Source organism: Paramormyrops kingsleyae, chromosome 16 (genome assembly GCF_048594095.1).
Source record: "Paramormyrops kingsleyae isolate MSU_618 chromosome 16, PKINGS_0.4, whole genome shotgun sequence".
NCBI classification, from domain to species: domain Eukaryota; kingdom Metazoa; phylum Chordata; class Actinopteri; order Osteoglossiformes; family Mormyridae; genus Paramormyrops; species Paramormyrops kingsleyae.
Genome location: NC_132812.1, coordinates 914,572 through 932,112, shown reverse-complemented (window position 1 = coordinate 932,112; position 17,541 = coordinate 914,572). Strand labels below are relative to the sequence as shown.

The following is a 17,541-nucleotide window of genomic DNA, read 5'->3' as shown; positions in this document are numbered from 1 at the left end:
GCAGGGACTTCCATCTAACCAGCTCATCCTCTACCTTCTTTAAAAGTGGGATGTGGTTTAATTTAGTTAAATCTGCCAGCCTAGGTGAAACATTAATACCTAAATATTTAATATCCCCAGATTGCAGTGGAGTGGAGGAAGAGTTCTGAAAGGAGCAGTTAATTGGAAGAACTGTAGATTTTAACCAGTTTATTGAATAATCTGAGACTCTTGAGAAAGAGTTTATTAATGTAATTACCTGAGAGAGAGTGGTTTGTGAATGCTGGAGAAAGAGTAACACATCATCCGCATAAAGACTGACCTTATGTTCTACATTCTTACATTTAATGCCTTTAATCACTATAGCCTGTCTAATTGCTGCTTCTAGTGGTTCAATAAAAATTGCAAACAGTGAGGGGGAGAGAGGGCATCCCTGCCTGGTGCCCTTCTTGAGACAGAAGCTGGAGGATGTTTGGTCATTTGTCCTAACACATGCTGCTGGGGAACTATATAATATTTTTAACCAGTTTATGAAAGAGGTTCCAAAACCAAATTTGTGTAATGCTGCAAATAAAAAATTCCAGTTAACTCTATCGAATGCTTTTTCTGCATCTAGAGACAATATTGTAATTTGAAGGTTTTTATTGCACGAATAGTCTATCAGATTAAGTAATCTACGTGTGTTTGTTGCCTCCCTTTTATGAAACCAGTTTGGTCAGGATGAATTATGTGAGGGGTTATCTTCTCTATTCTTTTTGAGAGAACTTTGCAGATTATTTTAAGGTCAACATTAATAAGGGATATTGGACGATAGCTGGTAGGCAATATAGGGTCTTTGCCTGGTTTTAACAAGAGACTAATGTTGGCAGAATTCATATTTGGTGGTAGTCTACCATTTTCCTTGGTTTCCTGCAACATTCTATAGAATGTTGGTGACAGAATTGCCCAGAATTCTTTATAGAATTCTGCTGGAAATCCATCTGGGCCTGGAGCCTTGTTATTGGGCATACTGTTCAAAGCTTCCTGGAGTTCACTTGGTGTCAGCGGAGAATCCAGTGCCATCGTTTGATTATCTGATAATTTTGGAAGGGTTATACTATCAAGAAACTGGTCAATTTCATCTTTAGATGGGTTTATCTGTGGTGAGTATAAAGATTTGTAAAAGTCCCTGAAAGTGTTGTTTATTCTATCAGGGTCATATACTGTATCGCCGGTTAAGTCTTTAACAGCACATATAGTTGTTTTCTCTTTATTTATTTTTAACTGGTTTGCTAGAAATTTACCTGATTTGTTACCATGTTCATAATTTTGCCATCAAAGTCTTTGTGCTAAGAATTGAGTTCTTTTATTAATAATTTCATTTAATTCTAATTTTGCTTTACGTATTTTGTTCAGTATTTCCTGTTCCGGGGATGATATATAGGCTTCTTCTAAGGATTTTATGGTTTCTTCTAATTCCTGAATACACTTGTTTTCTCTTTTCTTTTTATGTGATGAGAATGAGATTATTTTACCTCTCATGTTCCAGGCAGGTCATTATAGTCTAAATATAAAGCCCACTCTTTTTTGAAATAGTTAGTAAAATCTCCATCTTTAAGCAAAGATGTATTAAATTGTAGGAACTGTTAAGTGAAGCTAGGGTCATTTCTTCGGCGTGCTTCATTACATATGAAGTCTGTGAAGAATGCAAATGGAGGAAAAGAGACATTATACTGCTCCCTGCCATGCCTTTCTCGCTGCCTGAGGTCCCAGCCTTACCTTGTCACCACCTGAGGTCCCCACCATGCATACCCTTATGCTAGCGGCTCCCGGGCCCAGAGGAGGCCGCTCAGTCTTCACCCTGGATCTAAGCATTGTCAGAGGGTCCCACTGTGCTGCACCCGTCGCCTGAGGGTCCTGCCATGCTGCGCCCACCATCTGAGGGTCCTACCATGCTGGGCCCACCACAAGATGGCCTTGGCTCATAGTCACCCTGGAAGGCCATTTCGCTCCCATCTCTACTCCTGCCAGGCTGTTGCCAACAGTCACGCCTGCTCCTGCCATGCTGTCACCAGCAGTCATGTTTGCTCCTGCTACGTAGTTGCCAGCCATCACACCTGCTCCTGCCATGCAGTTGCCAACCATCATGCCTGCTTCTACCTGCCTGCCTGCGGCCATCACCTCATTGGTTCCTGCCTGCTCACCCACAGCTTTCACCTCGTTGGTTCCTGCTTGCTTGCCCACGGCTATTGCATCCTAGACGGATCCCACCTGCTTGCCTGTCAATTTCACTGCCTGGCCCCTCACCGGTGTACGTCTTGCCTTGACTGAACTCCACACCTGCGCCCACCGCAAGGCTGCTGGTGGTTGTCCAGACCCCCACCTAACCATTGCCAACTAGTGACCTCCACCAGCCCTGTGCCTGACATGCATGGCGCTGCCAGCCCTGTGCCTGACATGCAAGCTGCCACCAGCTCTGGCCGTCAAGCCAAGAGGACCTAGAGTGGGATCCTCTGAGCATTGCCCTGAGTCCAGCTTTGTGGGTCCCTGCACAGCCACCGTGACAAACCATGTTCAAAAAGGGGCTGTTTGAGTTTTTCAAAAAGGGAGGCGGGGACATACCATCCATGCCATGTTCGATTCGTGCCTTGCAGGCCCATTTCTAAGTGAATTTTCTAACTCTCTTCCCAAACTGTTTAGGCTTTTAGACATTTTTGGAAATCATGCAGGTTATAAATTAAATATTCAGTAAATCCAGATTTTAACATTAAACTATACTCCATCAAGACTGCAATAAATTCCAGTTAAAATGGGGCCAGTCTTCACTGAAATAGTTATAATACATTGGGTATAATGCTACCCAATGAAGATTCAATGTTGACAACACTTAATTATAGTACCCTTGTTAAAATAAATAGATATACAGTGGTACCTCGACCCACGAACAGTCCTGTTAACGAACAAATCGGGTTATGAACCAGATGTTTGAAAACTTTTTGTACCTGTTTGCGAACTGTGTTTCAGGCTGCGAACACACAAACATCCCCCAAAAGCACATCAAAGAACCACCCGAAACACTTCATAAAGCATAGAGAATGTAATCATTAGGACTCAATTAAGAAGCTGATATAAACCATGTAGAGATTGACCATATAACCTTTAGAGAAAGCAAACCAATTACTGCTGTGCACAATGTGACAGCATTATACAATAAGAAAATTTATAAAAATCTGTATAAAAACAGTATTGGACACACTCCTGCAGGGTGTCCTGCCTTGGCTGTAACCACACTGTTGCAATAAAGGCTGAATCTGAAGATCTACACATGCGGCTCCTGACTCCTGATTGGAGGGGAAGAAAAAACCACAAGACTATCATGCCAGACGGAATAGTGTAATAGCGTGGATGCAAAAACCTTAAATAAATGAACAGAATGAACAATAAAAATGACAATCAAAGAAAGCACACTTTTTTAAATGAGCAGAATCATTAACACTAGTTCTCACTAAACAATAAAGCAACGACTCCAGTTGGTTAGCCATAAAATGGCAGAATGAACGGCTATGGCAATGCCAGAAAATGTAATACAGTGCACGCCTGCTCGAAAATAATGCGCATGCGCAGCGGTGCGAGGTACCACTCGGTACTCGATTTCCAACCCAGTACAAGTAAACCACGCGCCCAATTCTGTGGCGATAGTTTTTATTGGTAAGATTTATGAACTTGGTGGTAACATCTTTTCTTGGGTAATTTGTCTATTTTTTTCTTTTTTGTTTCTTTCACGAGTAACAGTAGACCTTATAACAGCCTTATAATGGGGGCTTTCATTGTTATATTTCAGGCTGCCAGTCTCAAAAACTAGACATACCTGCCTACCTGTACCTAAGTCTGAGCTAATGTCTATGAGAAGCGCAGGTGGGTTATCCTATCGGTTAACGTTACCCCAAATATTTACTATATCGTAATTCCATTTAAGTTTACCATCTGAATCTGTAGTGTTGACGATCCTCTATCACATTCTATTTGATTCTATTAATACGAGAGAATATTTTTGTGGAGAATATTATTTGTGTGCCGTAACTCGGACGCTGTAACTATGAAGTGAGGTCAAATGTTGATAGACAAAAGCGGACGGTTTTGATTTCTACAGCCAATGACGATGTAAACGTGTTTCTCCGGCCGATGGGATTGCAACAAGAGGTGTGGCTTACTGGAAATGGGTTGGAAATTGAGTGACGCGACCGGTACAAAGACGAACTAGGGAAATGTTTTACGGCAACTCGGACGCACGCCGCTAAGGCCAGGAAGTGGAGATGAAGGGGAACATGTCTGAGAGCCAAGCCGAGGCGGGAAACGACATGCCGGCGAAAAAGCAAAAACTCAGTAGCGATGAGAACAGTAATCCCGACCTCTCCGGGGACGAAAATGTAAGTAGCACCCGGCCGTCTCTAGTATTTTCACTGAAGGTAATTTATCAAATGATATGTCGGACATGAACTTTCTCCCCATTTCATTGTTTAAAAATTTAGTTCGAATATTAGGGTAACAAGCTAGCGGTGGATTGTTCTGTATTCGGAGGCCCATTTATGACCGAACTGATTATTTAACACATAGTCTATTATCCCCGTTGCGATGGTTATATTTGAAATCACTGTCTAAGAGGATCGTTGGATAGTTTATTGGTAAACTTTCTGTAAACAAGCACGGTTTGAGTGTGCCTTCAGAGACGATGCGCCTCCTTAGCCTAGCATCCGGTGAGTTCGCCTTTGTTCCGCTTGTCTAAACTTTTAACTAGTATAAAATATGAGGTACGAAAACGTTTACTAAAGAAGCGAAGTACTCGTCTGTGGCAGCAAGACATTATCATGTTAAAAATTCTGAATTTGCTACTGCATTTAATTTGTTGCCTGTACTTCTTTACGTATACGGTATAGTGGATACGTTAAATGTCGAATCTGTAACGGCGTAATTCATATACTTAAAAATATCCCCTATATTTTCTAGGTCTTTCCCTTAACAGCAAGTTCGATTTTTGTGCGCATAAATTTTCGATCCTTCTGGTACTAGTCTGTAAAACATTGAGAAATCTTTCATGAATATTCCTATTTGTGCATTTATTACCCTTCTCCGGGTGGTTTTACTGAACCACATACATCGATCTGTTATTAGTAACTAGCAGGAGGGTAAATGAGCTTTAATCGTTGTTTAATGAAGCAGTCGTACAGGTTTGCCAACTCAGACGCATTTGGCGTGACGCTCATGCTTTTCATGTGATTTAAACGTTCGTGCAAGAAATCCTATGGCAGATCTATATTATTGCCTTATAACACTAAAATGATCTACACGAAAGTTGTTGGGGTAGTTTGCAAACCCTACAGACTATTTGCAAGGTAATGAAACTTGCATACATGTAAATGTGTGTGCAGACTTGTCTCGAATTGAAAATTTCACTTCAGCCTGATGACCAAAGTTGGCAACCCTGGTCATAGCACTCTGTCACACACAGGTTTTGTCCTGGCTCTTTAGACCATGGACCCATTTTCCTGGCAGTGTATGGAAAACCACGTATTTGACTAATTGTTCCAGTACTGATTTAACTACTGCTAATTCCTGACTGATCTACCATTAATTGATCGTATGGGAATGTAAACTGTATGTATGTGTCTGTATGAGGTTCCAGGATTTGGGCGACAGATTTAAACCAATGCATAGAGTCCTATAAATATTTAACATTTTCAGAAGAATTTGTAAGGTACTGATGCAAATATACTGCAGCACCTTTTAGAATTTGTAAAATTTTGATAACACTAATCCAGTCCCTTCTGGCTTTTCAAGGATGATGCCATCAGCATTGAGAGTGGGACCAACATGGAGCGGCCAGACACACCCACAAACACACCCAATGCCCCGGGCAGGAAGAGCTGGGGAAAGGGCAAATGGAAGTCGAAGAAATGCAAATATTCCTTCAAGTGTGTGAACAGTTTAAGGGTGAGCTCTGGGCTTATTATGCCTTTTAACCTACTGTCAGTCATTGAGATGATGTAGTGGATGGAATATAGTCAGGTGGTGATAGGTCTTTGTCCTGTGATTATCAGGAGGATCATGGCCAGCCCTTGTTTGGAGTGCAGTTTAACTGGCACAGCAAAGAGGGGGATCCCCTGGTATTTGCCACAGTGGGAAGTAATAGGGTAAGGAGTGCCTGCATATGCTTATATGCACAAAAACACACTAACCCAAGCTGTTTAAGGCAATCCTGTGCTGCTCCTCTCAGGTGACCCTGTATGAATGTCATTCCCAAGGTGAGGTCAGACTCCTGCAGTCTTACGTGGATGCCGACGTATCCTTCTCTTGCATGTTAATTCTCCCATTGCTGTAATATTTTCTTTTGGTTCTGGTATTGATTTCTTTTTTATTGGTGCTGGTATGCTTTAATTGTGCCTTTCTTTGTGCTCTGGTATATTTGCTGTCTCTTCATGTTGTAGTTCTAATTTGGGCTAGATATGGGTTGGTTTTCCTTTATACTAGTTCCAATCAGGCAGATGAGAACTTCTACACCTGCGCATGGACCTTTGACACCAGCACCAGCCACCCACTGCTCGCAGTGGCTGGATCACGAGGCATCATCCGAATCATCAATCACATTACCATGCAGTGCATCAAGGTGCGTGTGTCTGTTGCCTCAATCCTATGAACTAGGTGTCATATCCCTGCCTGCTTACTATTATGGCCTTACTACTGGTTGCCTGGTGATTGGAAGGAGTGTCAGCACCGGCTTGTCATCACCTCCCTGCTCCCCGGTTGTCTCAAATCATATGACTTAAACAGTGTGACTTCGCACTTAGCCATCTCTCCAATTTGACTCTCCATGCCGGCCCCTGGAGGATGGGCTCACCCTTTGAGTCCGGTTTCTCCCAAGGTTTCTTCTTTCTAGGGAGTTTTTCCTTGCCTCTGTCGCCTATGGCTTACTCACTGGGGGCTTTGGGTGGGGATGCTGTAAAGTGTTTTGACACAATGTAATGTTGTGATAACGCACTATACAAAATAAATTTTGTTATACGATCTGTTATTAATGCAGTTATCAGTGCTTATTTTGTTTTGTCTGCTGCCGCAGCACTATGTGGGACATGGGAATGCGATTAATGAGCTGAAGTTTCATCCTCGAGATCCGAACCTCCTCCTGTCTGTCAGCAAAGGTAAAACGGAATAATCATTTGTATCCATCCATCATTTATTCCAGCAAACAGAAAAATATACCTTTTTTATTGTTTTTATTTATTTTCTGAAAGGTGGAATATAAAACCTTTTAAGTACAGTTGAGTCTGTCACTGGTCCTGTGTCCCCCAGATCATGCCCTGCGGCTGTGGAACATCCAGACAGACACATTGGTGGCTATATTTGGGGGTGTGGAGGGTCATCGGGATGAAGTGCTGAGTGCAGTGAGTAAAGAATTAAGATGAGGTGTGTCATAGGTTACAAGGTTCTGAATGCCAGTCTTGATGGGCTTGGAGAAGGTTGTCTCCCCCTTTGTGCAGGGTAACGTGGTCTGACTTTCTTGAGAGTAAGGTAAAGGGGTAATTGCCTGATTTTTATTGACAGGACTTTGACCTCCTTGGGGAGAAAATTATGTCATGTGGGATGGACCATTCTCTGAAGTTGTGGAGGATCAACTCCGAGAGGATGCAAAAAGCCATTCGGGGATCTTATGAATATAACCCCACTAAGACCAACCGGTGAGTCTAAACTCCAGAAAACAGATTTCTAGGACAGCAAAAGTGAATTTACTTTTTTTCTTTTTATTGAATGTGATGTGATGGTAGGATTTGACATGGTCAGATTTGTAAACTTGTTTAACCCTCTGGAGTCTAGGGGTAGGGAACTTAGTGTACTTTGTAAATATGTCAGATTTATGTTAAGTTTGTAATTTGACATCAAAGTATAGACATTGCAAAATGCAGTTTGGAACAATTGCAGACACATTATAAAAGTACATAGTAAGCAATGGTGGCAGTTTGTTTTGATCAGCAAAGTCTTGGCTAGATGAAGATGACTAAATAGTGTAGTTGCAACATTCAGTTGGATAAATAAATAAGAAAAACCGAACTCGTCACTATTTCTGGCTCCTTTCATTGAATATGTAGCAACTTTCATGTGTATGAATGAGCCATTGACACCTGGCCACGTCCCCCCCCTCCCTTGTATGGCGCTGACGGGGATGTATCTGGATTGCGTTTCACCGCTGCATTGTTCATCAGATTACCATGCGAATGCGATTTGAATACACGCTAAGGCGGCTATTTATAATGTGAATAGCGATCTTCGGGTGAGAGCGGTACTACACGCCCCCGATGCAGGTAAAACAAAGTAAGGTGACATGGTTTACTTTTTTTGCCAATTTAACCTAATTTTAAAAACTTTAATACTTCCGACAATGGACGTTTTGAAAAGAAGACAGATTATGGATTTAGTCAGTGTTTTTTTTTTCATGTTTCTATAATAAGATTTCAGCGAGTTATGAACTGAAATACACGAGAGAGATACTCTGCATCGTCAACGATGCCGTCAACTCCAGAGGGTTAAAGGTGGATGAGAGCAATGTTTTGTTTATTCCTATGCCTTGCTAAATTTTTGTCCACAGACCCTTTGTCTCCCAGAAGATCCATTTCCCAGATTTTTCCACACGGGACATACACCGCAATTATGTGGACTGTGTGCGTTGGCTTGGAGATCTGATCCTATCCAAGGTAAGATTGAAGTCACAGGACAGTGCTAACAAAGTCATGATGAACATTCCCAGTGTCTGGTCAGATTTATAGATCAGAGATAATGAGGCAGTGAAATTTAGTTGACAAGGATTTAAATGTACAATAAACACACAAGCCAAGTAAAATAAGTTGTAACTTGAAATTTGGAATGGACCAGAGATTTGGGAAATTGCTTTTCCAGGGATGGAAGTGTGCAACAACCAACAAAATTAGTTTTAATGGATTGTCAAGTCAGGGGGCTATGAAGAGAAGTAAGTCAAATGAATCAATAAAGGATGACCACTGCACTCAAACTGCTGTTAATCACTTAGGCACATTTATATTTCTAGCTGTATGAATCAATTTTTTTTTGCACCTTTCACAAGTGTTACCCCATGGCACTTTAAAGGGGTGTGTTGTGATGTATTACTGCATCATTTATACAGAATAATTAAAAAACAGAATAGAGAAGCCCAAGGGTTAAAATAATTGCACATCTTGGGTGATATGGTGATTCAGTGGGTGTAACTGTTGCCTCAAATGTTTTGAAACCCTTCTGTTTGTATGGCACAGGTGTCAAACTCCAGTCCTGGAGGGCCGGAGCCCTGCACATTTTTGGGTTTCCCTTCATTTAACACACCTGATTCCAGGACTGGAGTTAGACACCCCTGGCATATGGTTTGCAGTTTCTTCCCTTGCTGTATGCTCTGGTTTTCTCCTGTGGTCCAAGGACATGCAGTCACCCTTACTTGTGTGTTCTGCAATGGACTGGACTGGCCTTTCATCGCATTCAGCATACACCCCTGCCTTGTGCCCAATGCTACTAGTCATAGATGTCAAATCCCCCATGGCTCAGCAAGCAGTTGGAAGATGGACAGATATTAAATTTCAGGCTTGTGCACCCCGCAGCTGCCTAAATGACTGATTGTTTTAGCTCCTTTCTCTACCTTCCAGTCATGTGAGAATGCCATTGTGTGCTGGAAGCCAGGGAAGATGGAGGATGACATCGACCGTATAAAACCCAATGAGTCAAATGTGACCATCCTGGGCCGCTTTGATTACAGTCAATGTGACATCTGGTACATGCGATTCTCCATGGATTTCTGGCAAAAGGTACATGAGGTTTTGGACACCCAATATTCTCCATTCATAATGCCTTTTCAGTTATTTTCATATGCACAACTTCTCATTTTTCAATGTAGTAATATGAAATAAGTTTTTGATCTCTTCCAGATGTTGGCTTTGGGAAATCAGGTGGGGAAGTTGTATGTGTGGGACCTGGAAGTGGAAGATCCACACAAGGCCAAGTCAGTTATATTCCTTTGTCTTTTTGTTTGTATAATGAAATGAATTTACGTAATGAAAGGGAATCCATCTAATTTTGAAAATTTTGCTTATCATAATTGTATGCTGCTAGGCCTGTCATAACTACCTCTGTTGGGTGATATATTGACAATTGTTGGAAACCAATATTATTGTCCTTTTTAAGACCATTTTTTTGCCACTGATATATAATAGCTTAATAATGCAATTGTATACTTTCAAAGAGCAATGAACTTAAAATTCTTACGAATATTCATGCATTAGAATTGCAATGTTAAAAAAATTAAGTATCCTGAATGAATAAAACTACACAAAAGAAAGATGAAAATAGACTCTAATGGCTGGTTCATACATCTCCGCAGCACTCTAGTATCCACTCTGCGTATGCGTACACGGACACGTTCATAGTTCCCTGGTCAAGCTGCATACTTTGCGAATGCGGACGTTTTGTACTTATTTTCATTAGTAATAATATAAATTATTCTGATATCCCTGCACACATACCACAGCAGTGAGGTTTGTGTCGGTTTGTCTGTTTTACAAAGTCAGAAAGCCAGCTCACAGGGTTATCAACTTTGTTCAGCTGGTTGGCATGAGATTTTCAATTCGAGACAATCTGCACTTGCATTCACATGCATTTAGATGTATGTAACAGTTTTATTACCTTGTAAATAGTCTATAGGGTTTGTAAATTACCCCCACAGTCATCAGAAGCATCCATGTTGGTATTTAAAGTGGACACTAGCAAATCGATCATGCCCAGTGTCTCCAGAGCTGTTTGGACACAAATTTGGAGTGCAACAAACATTCATCTATGGAGGCCTACAATGAGCGTCATAAATGTTTGAGCAGACACGTCCTCTTATATGCATGCAGGGAAGTATGAACCAGCCTTAAAGCTCTGTTAAAAATGGCACTAAAATGACATGGTGTTATAGTCATTCGTTCCTTAACTGGAAATGTACTGCAAACCTAGTTTTGCGGAGGCTCCACTCATAAAAATACATAATATAGAAACTGAATTTAAAAAATCAAAACAATGACTGTCCCCTCATATACATGACCGACTGCAGATGGCTGAAACAATAGATGATAGTGAACCATCCGCGGACCCCATACATAACATGACCTCTGTGTACTTATGGTAATGATATTATGCACAGTAAGACATTACTAACATTAAGTAAGTTGTGCATTATACATATTTAAAGTATGGTAGATTCTTGAATGCAAGGGATTTAGCCTCATTCTACATACATATGGTGAAGTTGAATATTGACAAATTATGCATATCAGGACATTACCAACATTAAATTCAGTAATAATAAAAAGATACGTTATTGTACTACTATTGTACTTGGATGTTTTAGCCTAATTCTCAAGATTCTACAATGAAAATATGTATCGAGCGGATGGAGCAATGAAAATCATGCTTTTCATATGTTTTATAACAGACACTGCAGTGATATGTCAGTGAATACGATTAGCAGGAACACTAGGCAGACTGGATGAGTTCTGCAGGAAAGTGTGGGTATGAGGACGAAGGGAGATGTTATGTACTACACATGACTGGGCTGATGGATTTCATCATGTTACAGTTACAATAATTGCTTGCCATACAGTATGAAGTTTGTATGTAATTTTCCATTTTTTTTGTAAAGTGAGACCCCGGATACGGGGTCTCACTTTACAGTAGTCCCCATATATTGAGTTTCAGTAACTACAGTTTCAAATAGGGATGAATGATTTATCGTTATGAAATCAAAATCATGATTTGAAACAATCCAATTAGCAAATTGCAAAGGCTGCAATTTAGGATATGCGTTATACAGCTCATCTGACCCAGGGTTGAAATCTGTTGTACTACATGTTTGATAAAACGTGTTTGAAAGCTCTTGAGTCTGTGCACCAGATGTTTTGAGATTTTCTGAATAACTGATTTGAAAATTTAATGTTCGAGCTTGATAATGGATTTTCTGTGGGCTGATGTCATCAAGGATGAATATATTTTCAACATAAATCCACATTACTCTGAATTTAGTTATTCAACATCCTCATGTAAGACTTCCCTCTCTAAAAACATCCCCCATCATTTTTATTGCAATTTAGCCAACATGTAAAAGATTTATGACACAACTCTGAAGTAACACGGTTGATAGGACTAATACAATTGACAGGATGCATCAGGAGAAAAAATACAAGTACAGGTATACCTCATTTAACGTCCATGTTACATTTTGTGAAACTACAAAATGTTTGAATAACACCCATATCACATATGTACTGACCAACGCTAAGCAATGCTATGATTAAATTCACAGGGCTTTGTTAACAAGGCCCATGCAAGTATGGTGCACTTGCTTTGGGCATGAAGCGCAGGCAAATGTGTGTGATTCTTTTGCCTGGTCTGCGTGCCACTATATCCTGTTGTTAGATTGTTTTTTTTTTTCCCCCCCCATTATATACTTAAGCACTATGGACATTAACGGGAATGGACATTGTTTGAGTAGACATTGTGCGAGGTATAACTGTAAATTATAATTATATAATTATAATGTAATTGCACTTGTTCATATTTTAGCATGTAATTTGTGTTGAATAAGTTGAATATTTTTATCACTCAATGTTTTAAACACTAAATATAAGCATAAACTATAATAAACCCTACCAATATTGTCAACTGTGTTAATCCCTATCAATCATGTTACACTTGATTGGTAACACTGTTGATATTTCTTAAATTTTAGGCCCTTGTACTAACTGCTAGGTGCAAAGTCACCGCATGGCCTTAACTCATATTTAAACAAGCTTTGTCTACATTTTTGTAAATATAAAATCTAAAGCAAGAACATGTTAACACAGTTGGCAAGCAATTAACCCAGTCTATGTGCAGATAATGATAATGATGAGGAAAAGAAACTTGCATTTCTAGTTTATGTGATTGACAAAGCACCCAGTGCTCAAAGTATGCTGGCATTGGTGTTGGTACTATTAAATGCTTTAATAAAAAAAATAAGCTAAATTCGGCAGAGAGAATAAACTGGGGTTGTTAGTTCCTCGTCAGTGAAGTCATCTATGTTATGTGGATTTAAATACGTAAACCTCATATATACATGTTTTAACAACACAGTGAGCCAGTAGCTGTAGTTTTGACTGACGCAAGTATTTTTAGCTAGCCATTATTAAATTCATGAGCAAGGGCTGGTTTAGATTCTGACATTCACCAAGTGTTAAGCGACAAACTTAAACTGCAAAGTTTCTCCCGAAAATGATTTTGTGGTAGATTTTGGGGTTAAAAGCATTTTGCTTTGCCTGGCATGGTGATTTAAAAGATATAACCCTTGGGAGCCCTTTAATAATAATTTTTCATAGATCACTTCAGTCTGGCCAACCTTGAAGCTGTGAATATGAAGTTTGTGTTGTCAGTAAACCTGGATGAGCTTACTGACAAGGAGTAAATGGGTAGTTTTTCTGTTTGCCCAGTTTAGCTTGTTTTTTTCTGATCATTGAACCCTTATGAAGGTACGAACAACAATGTCAGCATATTTTGAGCAGTGGGTGCTTCATTCATGTAAACAAAAAATAGAAGTGCACATTTTGACTGCCGTTCATACTTTAAAAGAAACATATTGATAATATTTAAGGTATTATGGTTAGAAAATGACAATTATAGAAACTTTTTTATAATTAAAAAAATTTTGATATAACAATGTTTTTTTTTTTTCCAGTAATAAGTACAGGGGCGCGTTTCCCAAACGACGACGGAAGTTGGCATTAACGATGCATCGTACTATGGTAGTTCAAACTAACCAACATCCGAAGTACCTAAAACCATTGTAACCACAGTAGTTCGAACCACGTTAGTTAGTTGGGACTTCCATAGTTCGAACTACCATGGTTTCAGCGCTGATTGGTCAGACTCACAGCGAATAGTGTGCAAAAACTAACAAACTACTTTCACAGCCGGTCGCATACAAAAACTCGTGAACTGTGTAATATCATATAAATATTTCATAATCATATATATATATATATATCAATTTATTGTGTCAGTCACATAACCCCAATAATATGAAAAATAGCAATCGTGACAACATAATGTGACGCTTCTTGGAGTGGTAAACAGAAGAACTTTTAGCTATGACACTGCATTTTGTGAAAGACGCTCCATCTGTAATTACATTGATAGCAGTTCATTGTGTTTCAGTCACACTACAAACACTTACAAATTCCTGGTCTGACGTTGTCGCTTACAGAATGTTAGCAGCTGACTGGAATAGACAGGTGCGTGTAATATCCAAACATCAGCCGTCATTTCCCGAGTAAGGCATGGATTCGTATCTGACCGCTGTAGTGTCATTCTACTCTTCCATTATGGCAATGATAGCTGTCAGTGTATAAGGAGTACTTCATCAAAGTGCTCTACTCTTTTCTAAGGCGACTGTTGTCCCTCTTAAGTTATGTGTGTAATGAAGAAACTGCACAACACCCAATGGTCTGCATATAACCATTTGATCAGTTGCTCAAACCCAGTTGTGCGAACTCTTAAGTCGATCAATCCTCTACGTACTACTGTAAGCACAGAGTTGCAGCGAAAAGCTGTATGCCTAACGGCCCCTTCTGGATAAAATTAGCCACCCCTGTGCTAATCAATACTTCGCAGTCTGAGAATTGTTCCTATTGCTCACTACAGACAGTTACCGTACTTATGACCAGAGACCCACACAATAATTACGTTTCAAACTACATTTATATGTGATCGTAGAGCTAAATAAATTTTTAATACCTCTCTTACTTACATGGGGACTATACCCTTATTAGACTGCATTTTCCACCATCGCTGACATATCCAGAACTATGCAACGTAACGACAGTGTTTGTGAATGTTCGTTCGAACTATGGTTTTGGGAAACACCTGCGTCGTTTAACGATGCATCGTACTACGTAAGTCCGCAGTATCGTTACCTCCGTAATTCGGACTATGGTTTCGGGAAACACCTGCGTCGTGCTTACATAGTTCGAACCACACAAGTTGCAACTATGATTCTGGGAAATGCATCCAGGTTATGTGGGGACTGAATCTCAGCAGCACCCGATGCATACAGTTTGCAGGATAAATTCCATACATCAACTTATTTTAATTATGATTTTGTTTAACATTTAAGTGTAAAACAAGAAGGGCTTAGGCTCATGGGATGGGGGGAAAAAACATTTGCATTTGTGGCGATTGCTTGCCTTCCCCTGCAGTTGGCTTGTCAATATCATGGTATTGCAATATTGTGGTTATTGCAACAGCTCTATGTAGAACATGTATAATGCACTGTCATCCCATGATACATGACATTTTTTTGTTGCTGTATTGTCCCTTGAGAATTAGACTCTATCATAAGGACACAGAAGTCATGTTATATATTAGGTCTGAGGATGGTTCGCTATTATCTACAGTTTCAGGTACATGCGGTGGGTCTTGGGATTTATGACCCGTGGGTAAAGGGGGACTACTGTACTTGCATTATTATGCAATTATATTACCATTATATCAGTGGCATTAAATGATCCTAAAATGACAATTTCTATAGTTTATCTCACTTATTTCTGGGACAATGTATCATCCAACAGAAGTAGTTATCATGACAGGCTTAGCTACATGACTATTTATATGCAAGTTACTTTGAGCACAACACAAGAACTTAAAAACAAAAAGCAGGAACGTCATCTTCAACTGCCTTAGTTTGGGCTTCAAAATCCTTCCTTGGAGTTCTCTACAAAAGATTCCTATGCACGTCTACCAACCTGTTCCCCCATCTGAGATAAGCTTTTCTCTCCCTCCCCAAAAGGTGTACCACCCTCACCCTCCCAAAATGCACCTCAGCAATTCGCCAAACCAGCTTCAGCCGTGACAGCAGCATTCTCATCGCTGTGTGTGATGATGCCTCTATCTGGCGCTGGGATCGCTTGCGCTGATTACATGTCACTGTCAAGACCTATGGTTTTTGTTTAATGCAGGGTCACCAGACTGAGCTGACCTCTTTCTTTACTTTTTTTGGCTTTCATGTTATAATAAAAGTGTATTTTTTTAATCAATATGTTGTAAATTATCGTTTTGATGGTTGTTGGTATGATAACTTACATTTTATTTGAATGAGGGAAAATACAAACTTGAAACGAACACAATTAGTCATGGATTATTGTAAATTTGGGTGGGTATAAATAACGATGAGCTAGATTTGATATTAAGCAGTAGTTCACGCTGTAATACTCAATACTATATTGCCAGTGTTTTGTAAAAAGAAAAAAAAGGGGGGGGGGGGTTATTACTTTGTTTGCTATGTTTGTATTTAAGGTACACAATGAGTCCCCTTCATGGTAGTGGAGTTCTCTGATGGAAGTGGCCTCTTACTGGGTCATTACATTTTAAATCCAGTATTATATTGTATTATATTTACTACATCATATTACTATGTTATATTGCAATAGATACAGTGCATTTGGCGCAAGGCAGGAACCAACCAACCATTGCATGGTCAGCCAAAGGCATTTAAATTGCATATTTCTGGATGGTCTAAGGAAACCGGAGACCACCAAAAAGCCACACCCACCCAGGGTGAATATACGAACTGCATACACACAACACAGCTGTGTGCAGCAGCAGCGCTACCTGTTGTACCACTGTGCCACCTTAGCTTAATGTGCCATTGTCACATCGCAGGGACTACAATAGTCTGCTGGGTTCATACCATCCATATGTTGGGCTAAAACATTTTTGCAAGCTCTGTAATTCTAATGATGGTTCCTTTTCAGAATGATCTAGTGTATGTTTTTAAAAAATCAGTCAAAGGTTTACCACTTTTGCATGAGCTCTCCATTCGTTCTCTGACACCATCACAATTATTTTTGTCTTTGCTCTTTGACTCAGACCAAGTATGTTCATGAAAAATTAAACAAAATGAGTGAAGAGGATGAAAGCAACTGGTCACGAAAAGACATTCGACTTCCACTGTATTTTGTATTTCATAGAGACAATGTTGAGGAAAAGCAAGTGATTGTCAGCACTGCTTTGTGTCTTTTGGCAGTAATGGCAATACCACCAACCTGTTTGACAGACTGTTGGCTATATGGTTAATTTTCAACTTTTAAATGTCACAAAAACATCAAATATTGTTCAGCCATACTCAAAATACAATATGTTCACAAAAAAATTAATATGTGCCATATAAGCTGATGCGGCTCAATGACAGGGCTAATTTTTGTTTGCAAAAATGAGTGATTATTAATATTTTGACATAGAGGAATCATAGAAAGTAAATTAAGCAGACTGATTTAAAGTCAAAATGATGAAAAGGCTAGGCTAATTCCAAGGGGCTAAATGGCACATATCTTTGGCTACCCGAAACTCTTCTATAAGATGCATTTGCATTACAGTCCTGCTGTGGTGAAACTAAAGTTCTGCTTTGCAATACTGACTGCATCTTCCTTCACTTTTACTAGGAAGTGCTCCCAGGCAACTGATAGTTTTTGA

At 39.8% G+C, this 17,541-nt stretch overlaps 1 protein-coding gene across 3 annotated transcripts; it reads left to right on the top strand.

Moving 5' to 3' along the window:
* Nucleotides 1-3,632: 3,632 nt before the first annotated feature.
* On the top strand, nucleotides 3,633-16,106 carry eed (embryonic ectoderm development). 3 transcript variants are annotated; one of them, XM_023809108.2, is made up of 14 exons: nucleotides 3,634-3,666; nucleotides 3,800-3,873; nucleotides 4,109-4,385; nucleotides 5,794-5,946; nucleotides 6,054-6,146; nucleotides 6,230-6,295; nucleotides 6,494-6,619; nucleotides 7,070-7,151; nucleotides 7,303-7,394; nucleotides 7,555-7,688; nucleotides 8,594-8,699; nucleotides 9,654-9,812; nucleotides 9,933-10,006; nucleotides 15,860-16,106. In XM_023809108.2, the coding sequence occupies exons 3-14, from the start codon at nucleotides 4,272-4,274 to the stop codon at nucleotides 15,984-15,986; spliced, it is 1,326 nt and encodes a 441-aa protein (XP_023664876.1). In that variant the 5' UTR covers nucleotides 3,634-3,666; nucleotides 3,800-3,873; nucleotides 4,109-4,271; the 3' UTR covers nucleotides 15,987-16,106. The 3 variants fall into 3 exon arrangements, with proteins under 3 accessions (XP_072556469.1, XP_023664876.1, XP_072556470.1); XM_072700368.1 differs by having other exon boundaries at nucleotides 3,633-3,873; XM_072700369.1 differs by lacking the exons at nucleotides 3,634-3,666; nucleotides 3,800-3,873 and having other exon boundaries at nucleotides 3,929-4,385.
* The last annotated feature ends 1,435 nt before the right edge of the window (nucleotides 16,107-17,541 follow it).